Genomic DNA, 7,919 nt, shown 5'->3' with positions numbered 1-7,919 from the left:
TTCACTCAAAAGTATGGAAAGCACTGTTTCATCATAGAATGCCAAACAAAAGAGAAACTCCAATATTCCCAATCTCTGCAGTTATTGCTGTTATCAAAAATAATAACAATAAAGATAATCGTAATGATACCAACCATCAAGTGTCAGCACAAAACACATTGGGCCCCATGGAAACATAGCAACTATGGTAAAGGAGCTGATTGAAAGATGTAGATGCCATGATTAACTGCTATTAAACTCAGTGCTGAAATATACAAAGATATACATTAATGGGAAAATTAACACTTCCATTAACACATACAAATTATTAATATATTTTTTACCAGAAGAGCACTTGCCTCATCTCTTAAGTCTAAACAGTAATTTCATTACTTTTTACCCAAGCTGTACTTAAACCTACTCTTTTACCAGGAAAATCACATGAAGTGAAGGCAAATGCAATGACTCAGTAGTTCTCTTATTCACTGAACATCATACTCAAAATAGAAACCAGGTGCATTTTCACCAAAAGCTCTCTCTCAACTATCTCATCTCTTATGTGTGTGCCACACCTTCCCACCACATAACAATTCTTGACATTTGAAATGTTAATATTTCACTTCTTAATATATAGTTGGATATATTTCATAATGCTTGTGTACATACCATTTCCTATTTCTCCGCCGACCCACCATCCCCCCCGCCGTTACCCCCAGCCCCCATAAATTATAAGTTTTGTGGGCAGAAAGTCTGTCCTTATCTTTATAACCCTAATGTCTAATACAGTATCTGGCATAGACAAGACATTAGATATCTGTTGAATTTAAAACATGAAAATGTCTAGAAATACTGTTCCTGTTCTCAACAATGGTAAAATCCAATTGTTATCCTTTGCAGACTTCCCTAGGAATCACCTGAGTCAGTGAAGTATTTAATATCAAAATGGAAGTAAAAGTCGTCTACAGAAATACACAAAGAACTGAAACCCTGCACGGGGCTTAAAGTTTTGAGTGAGATTCATCCAGTTATCGGTAGATTCCATCCCCCTCACCACATCCATTCTTCCTCCTCCCTTTAGGACAGAATTTAGCAGAATTCTTGTTATCAGATAAATGAACATCAAGTTTTTTGTACGTTCCCTTCACTTCCTTTCTCCATTTCCATAATTGATACAAGATTTTTTGCTCTAAGAGCCATAGGTCACTCATAGAAATTTAAACAGCATCTTTCATTATTTACTTCTTTCCAATACTGGCCCCCACACCCCGCAATGGCAAATGCAAGAGAGTCCTGAACAATGCTGCATACGCACTGGGTTCCTGATTGGCATGACTACATCACATATGTTGTTTTCCAAGGCTAACATGGACATCCTAAAGGACTCCTGAGATGTGTTTGTCTAAAGAGGCATTAAGAAAAGCCACAGAAAACTTGAATGTGGCTTTGGAATATGCTTGGGCACTGCCAAAGAGAACTGGAATATTCATATGCTGGACAAATTTGCTCGGTTCCAGGCCAATTTATACAAATAACATATGTATAGGGGAAAAACAATCAGAATTCAGCTCATCACATGAAGTTCAAAGTGCCATATTCTGGAATACTGGACACATCAATGTGACTTGCAAAATATTAACAAAATGATAAGAGTATTTTGAGAACTTGGGAGTAGTTTAATAGTCTTACTCCAAGTATTTGGGAAATAGGACTATTGGTCCCTCATCCATTCTACAAACCTTGGCTAAATTTTAAAATAAGTACAAAAGGGAAATATCATCTAAAAGCTGATCTTGTTTACCACCATGCTTAGTCTAGGCAATAGATTATTACTCATCATGTATTTGTGCACGGTCACATTTTGCTACCCAAATGAATTCTTAACTCCTCTTTACTTAAGTGAGTCATACTTATTCAGCCTGGTATTTAGTAAATGCAGGTAATTTAAGGCTACACAATCTGGCTACACCTACACTTTCCCTCATTTCAGATGAATTATTCCCAGCTGCTTCCCAATCTTGCCCATCCTCTCCAATCTCTGCATTCACACAGGTTATGGTCCACACTTGATCAGCCTAGACAGATCTTCATCTGTTGTCATCTTCTTCCTTTTAGGACCAGCTCAGTAGTGATGCCTACTATGAAGGTTTACTTATTCCTCCCAGTTCAAGTGATTATTCCCTTATATTTCTTGTATCACTTTGTCTTGCTCTTGTGTCATGGTTACCTGGGTATGTCTTAATCCAGTAGACCATAAAATTCTTTGAGGAGAGGGACCACACTGCTTTTTGTTTCATTATATGCCTAATGCTTATTACATTGAAACCTCATTATCACACCACAGAATATGAAAAGTACTTATAATTATGACTTGTTCTACACACACTTAAAAATCCTGAAATCATTCACCTAATTTGTCACCAGAGATTGAAATTTTTACTACTGCGAAAAATTCCCATATATCACTACTAAGTCAGTTGAAATTGTTCGGAAAGGTGGAATAATCTACTTTGAAAAGAAGTTTAACGTCTCTTAATCTAGACATGGTATGGTATCATTTTCTCCACATCTTTATCCCATCTAGGAAGCACCTTCCAGTGGATCATTCTAATCCCTAACAAGTGAAGGATAAGGGCAACAAAGAAAATCTGACACGTTATCATAGTTTTCATCACCGTAAGTCCATGTAATCATTTACTCTTTTAAGAAAGTAGATACCACAGCGTTCTAGGTAACACATGCATCTGTAATTGGTTAAATTTTATTGAACCTAGGCCTCCATCTAGCTTCCTCTTAAGGAACATCTTCAATTCTTATTCTTCAAAACTGTTGCTAAACCTCTACTTCCAAAACAGTCAACTCATCAGGAGTCTATTAGATACTTGAGGGTTTTTTCTTTCCTTTTGGAACAAGATAATTCCTGTTTGATATATCTCAAATTAGGCAATAACCCTGGCAACCAGCCACTTCAGCAAGACAGTTCTAATTCTCATCTCTGTTCACTTTTCTTCTATGATGCTTTCATTTATTTGACTTTTATCTGTTATGAACTCCTAGATGCAGACCTTGTCATCCCTGTTTCATTAGGTGTTGGGGTTAACCCCATTCATGTATCTCCTGATGTCCTCCCCTTCCACCATGGCTACTTAGTTTTCTAAATGAATGAGGAATCATGCCAGGAAGGTTTTGCTCCTACCACAAAGTAGCTTGGGGTCAGTGACTACCGGAGTGGGGAAAGAGGATGGATACGTTGGTAGTAAAAAAGTTCTTTTATGGTCCCCAAAAGCAGTGACTTGAGGTTTACTGGTAGCAACATCAAACTGATCCCTGTCTCTCACAATTCCTGACAGAATCACAGAACCTTAAGTAGGAAGGAACCTGTGAGACCATCTACTGCATGAATCCCCTTCCCTGCTCAAACACCACCACCCTGGCCCCCTGACCCCACACTCAAACACTCATCCTCAAAGAGTCATAGAGACTTGTTTTGTTGTTTTCTCCAGAGACAGAAAACATGTTACTTCATAAGGCAGCTCATTCCCTGAGGCAATGACATCAAAACTGTGTTCACCCTACCCTCATCGCAGGTCTGCTAAGATGGACTAAATAATGAAGAGCATGAAACCACTAAACCTATTCTTTTCTTTTTGTAACGCAGCTCTTACCCTTAAAAGTACTGACTAGATATGTCTACAGTGGAAAACAAAGACTGGAGAAAGTATCTAAATAAAATCATTTTATGCCTGAAGCAATCTTCTGAAAAACAGGAAGCAGCAAAGCTACAGCCACGTCATCATCTGCCCCGTCTGCTTGTCTGGTTTTTAAATCTTGGTTAGTTCTCCATCTCTGTGATCACTGCATTTATCGTTTGACCTTCATTCTCTAACTTTTAGAATCTGTTTTCTCATCTAGGAATTCCCACTTCCTAGTATGGATTCAGTTTTTATTCCCATAATGTAAAATTATGTAAATTATGTAAAATTATGTAAAATTTTAGCTCACTGGGCTCAGCAACATCCAACATATTCTGAATACTAAAAGCCCATATACACTACTACTTTACTATGGCATTTTAATTCTCCTTAATTTTAAGGCTGGATGTAAGAGGCACCAAAAGCAGCAGGCATTCACTTCGGACGAGGGTCATTTCCTCACTGCAATGGCTTAGGTGCAATCTATTTCACCTTCTAATAAAAGAATACTGATTATGACAATATTATATTTGATTTTCAGGTGCATCTGAGATTTGCAAACAAAAATCCAAGATTGTCTGATCTGCTCCTTAGCTGCATGTTACTTAACACCTTTTAAAAAAGATAATGTAATTTTTTCTTTTTCCCTACATAATTGTGAGTTATTTTCTTAATGTTACAACAACAAAGTTCTCTAAAATGATAGTTTTAAAAGCCCCATTTCAAAGTCTCCACTTGGAAGTAAACTTGAAAGTGAACAGCCCTATTAAAAGTACAATGTTCAAGACTCTTGTTGGTTTGGGAGCATACTATGTACCAAAACGTTACAGTATATGTTGACAGAGTGTACAGCCAGTTTACACTTACCAGAACTCTGAAATGAATATGAACTAAGGGATTCAGCCTGAGTTATTACTTTTGTGCAAATCAAATATTCAGTAGGCTAAAGATCTGGCTCAAAAGGCAGTGTGTCCCACACTGTTCTAAGGATTTCTGTTGATGATCTAATTTTAAAATACTGTGTTTTCCCCAAAACTCTTTGTAGGATTGTATGACTGATTTCTTAAAACCTTGACATAACAGAAAGGACAATGACTTTTTAAAAAACCAAAATATACTCAGGATTAATATCATCCTTCGGAAATCCATTTGTAGAGAATATGGAGAACAAAGCATCACAAAAAAGACATTTGGTCAATATTCATAATTCCTTAAGCATGCAAATACAGCACCTAAGTCAAGGAGCACAATTTGCACCCCCATGTTGAAAAGCATTCATGTGCTTAATAGATAATCATTTTCCCAGGTACAAATGATTTTTCCATCTTATTGAGTGGCATCTATTACATGTACTCAAATGAGCAGACAAGAGTATTCCAAAACCAAGCATTTTGATGTGCAATCCTGGCATATCACTTCATAAATTTGGATCTCAGTCTGCAAATCGGGCTGGTCGAGGGAAAGCTACAGTATTACTAGCAGGGAATATAAGGCGTTGGAATGAAGGGAGGGAAACCCTACACATCATCCAAATAATACACTACAAAGTTGAGAGCAATCAGGATATAAGGTGCCTCTACATACCGTTAAGAACAAATCGGGGGACATAAAGAGGAAGGAGAGACCAGCCCCCACCCTGCCTCCCAATTACTTGTCCCCTACATATACTGCAAAGTGGAGATTAATCAGAATATAATCAAGGAATAATTTGGTCTAGTGGCAAAACATTTGGACCAAGAATTTAAAGACTTGAATTTAGTCTTAGGTTGGCTATGCGGCAAGTCACTTAAATGATCTGTGGCTCTCTGTGACTCACCGGGATATTGTTAAAGGTAAATGAGATGATACATGGTCTTTAACTTCCAGCCAGAAAGGGGCTATGATGGTCAACACAATTATTTATACTTCTATTACCTTGGCACAATGGCACCGATGACCAATAGGCTTGGCTTAAATCTAATAATGTAACCAGTGCACTGGTAGACACTGCACTTTGAAGTTTGTGAAGTGCTTCAATACATTATTATCTCATTTGAGCCTCATGACAACTCTAGGAGGTATGACAATTGTCACCACCATTTTATAGGTGAGGAAACAAGAGGCTTAGAAGGTTTAAGTGACTTGCCTATAATCACACACTGCATAATTATCAGAGGCAGAATTCAAACCCCAGTGTTCCCACTTCGAAGTCCAGCACTCTATCAACCATACAACTGCCCACATAGGCCAGTGGGTTTGGTACAAGGAAAAATAACATTCTGGGGCCACAAACCCATCATCGACTAAATGTAACATCGTTAACAAAAAGGCCATAACCCATTGCTACTATTATCAAAACACAAAGTATATGCCCTACTGATAGCGAGTCAAAGGTGCCATCTACTTCATCTTTGTTTCAGAACACAATGGACAACACATACTTCTATGGAGAAAAGAAAGCAGCTGGGTCCTGAACCCCTCTCAAATCTATAAAAGAATATGATTTGAAAAGGGAAAGCAGTAAGGGAGTTCCTTAATTATATCTATTACTAGAAAAGTTTCTGAGCTTCGGGAAATGGGAGCACTTGTCTCCCCTCAACATCTACTTTAGTACAGAAAATAATCAGAGATATGAGAGGGAGTCCCTACAGAATGTACTATGTGCGGTATGCATGTAAGAGAGTCAGTTTTTTGACTGTTTACTCTTTTATGTTTCACAATATAAAGTACTCAAAAAATATTCAGTGAGTACCTTTAAGTTAATCAAGCCCCTTAAATAGGTGGCTCTAATACCACTTTTGGAAATGGCAGCCTCCCTTCAGCATTTCCAATTAGTTATTTATCTGTTCTATTGACAGCATTGCCACTAACCTCAGGTACAACTATGGGCTTTCACAATGCAGCTTCAAATATGAAGGGAGACGACAGAAATTTTTACCAAAAAAGCAGATAGCCCAAGAGAGTTGTTATAGCAACATATGAGCTGAAGGTTACTGGCCTGAGAGATCAATAACTCACATGATAATGGATTTTTTGCTTAAGAAAAGGTTTGATTTGGGAAATGAAATTTTTTCAATATGTCACTAAATACCCTAGAGCTGTGATTTTCACCTAAGTTATCTTCATTGTGCCAATCTGGACATGTTTATGGGAGAGAAGGCAATGAATAGCACAATCATGAGCAACGTTAAGACATCTACCAGGACAGGATAAACTTTTTCTGAGTCCCAAGTTGCTGGCCAAGTCTCTCCTAAGATCCAGCGTTGGTTGATGAGTGTTAGCTTCTGAGATCACCGAAAGACAAAATTCCAAAGTTCCAGCCTTGAAATCAGCCCCATGTTTTGGTCTCCTACCTCCTGGCCAAATATAATTCCATGCTAGCCTTAAACTCAGTTCTCACACTTGCCCAGGGCTAGCTGCAAAGTCAGCTCTTCTTCAAATGATATTGGCAGCCTTGCCACAAAACAAGATGCAAAAGCAGTCACCAATTTCACAACAACAAAGACAGACAGACATCAGCAAAAAAGCAACAGCTCTGTAAAAGCAGCTGTAGAGAGATGTTGGGACAGCAATGACAGATGAACAGAATAAATACAGCATAGCAAGAACTTTTTTTAAACTGCCCCAACATGTTAATACTTTTTTTTAAAAAAATGAATCATAGGCATGATTTTCCAATGGAGATCAAGCTGCTGTGGTTGAAGATAAGTGCGCTGAAGATGACCAGACAGGTATTGCCAAATTGGATAGCTGGAACAATACAATCCAAAGTCTAAATGTCAACAAATCCAGCCGACACCTGGCGGGCACAATGCCTCTCTAGCTGCATCCAGGGCTTTTTTCCTGCGGCATTTTAAAAAAGGTAGCTGGAGTGGGTCCAGTGGTTTTCTCTGCTGCATAGGTCCGGACAGACCACTCAGAATTCGGGGGTTTCTGGGCCTGAGATGATGGTGGGATTGCCTCTACTTCATCCATGTGAACAGGCAGAGCTGTTGGAATGAAAATAAGAAAGAAGCAAGGGGAAGGGGTCAAGACAAGGGAAGGGAAATAAGAGAGGCAGGCAAAGGGAAAAAATGCTCAAATTAAAATAATAGTAAAACTTTCAAAGGAAAAACAAAATTCTACTAATAACCAGAAACCCTAATACTTTGAAAGGGCAGACGATAGTAACCCATGCTTGTATACTTAATTTACTTAAAATTAACAGAAAGAAAAGACTGATGCTTAGTTAAGTATCCATATGCCTGTTTCCACCTAAATTAAGTTAAAATG

The 7,919-nt window shown here is 38.1% G+C and overlaps 1 protein-coding gene across 3 annotated transcripts in view; it reads right to left on the bottom strand.

Moving 5' to 3' along the window:
* Window positions 1–1,830: 1,830 nt before the first annotated feature.
* GPATCH2L (G-patch domain containing 2 like) overlaps window positions 1,831–7,919 on the bottom strand; it is a 71,672-nt gene continuing 65,583 nt past the window's right edge. For 2 of the 3 annotated variants that reach the window (XR_005008979.1, XM_036735772.1), the window contains exon 10: window positions 4,492–7,636. Coding sequence is in view for 2 of the 3 variants with exons in the window: in XM_036735772.1 (XP_036591667.1) it covers window positions 7,467–7,636 (170 nt within the window). In the remaining variant the exon portion in view is untranslated. Of the gene's footprint in view, window positions 7,637–7,919 lie in introns of all 3 variants that reach the window. The other variant, XM_036735773.1, reaches the window with a different exon arrangement.

This window comes from Trichosurus vulpecula, chromosome 8 (genome assembly GCF_011100635.1).
Source record: "Trichosurus vulpecula isolate mTriVul1 chromosome 8, mTriVul1.pri, whole genome shotgun sequence".
Taxonomy (NCBI): Eukaryota; Metazoa; Chordata; class Mammalia; order Diprotodontia; family Phalangeridae; genus Trichosurus; species Trichosurus vulpecula.
This window is presented reverse-complemented; position numbering and strand designations above follow the sequence as displayed.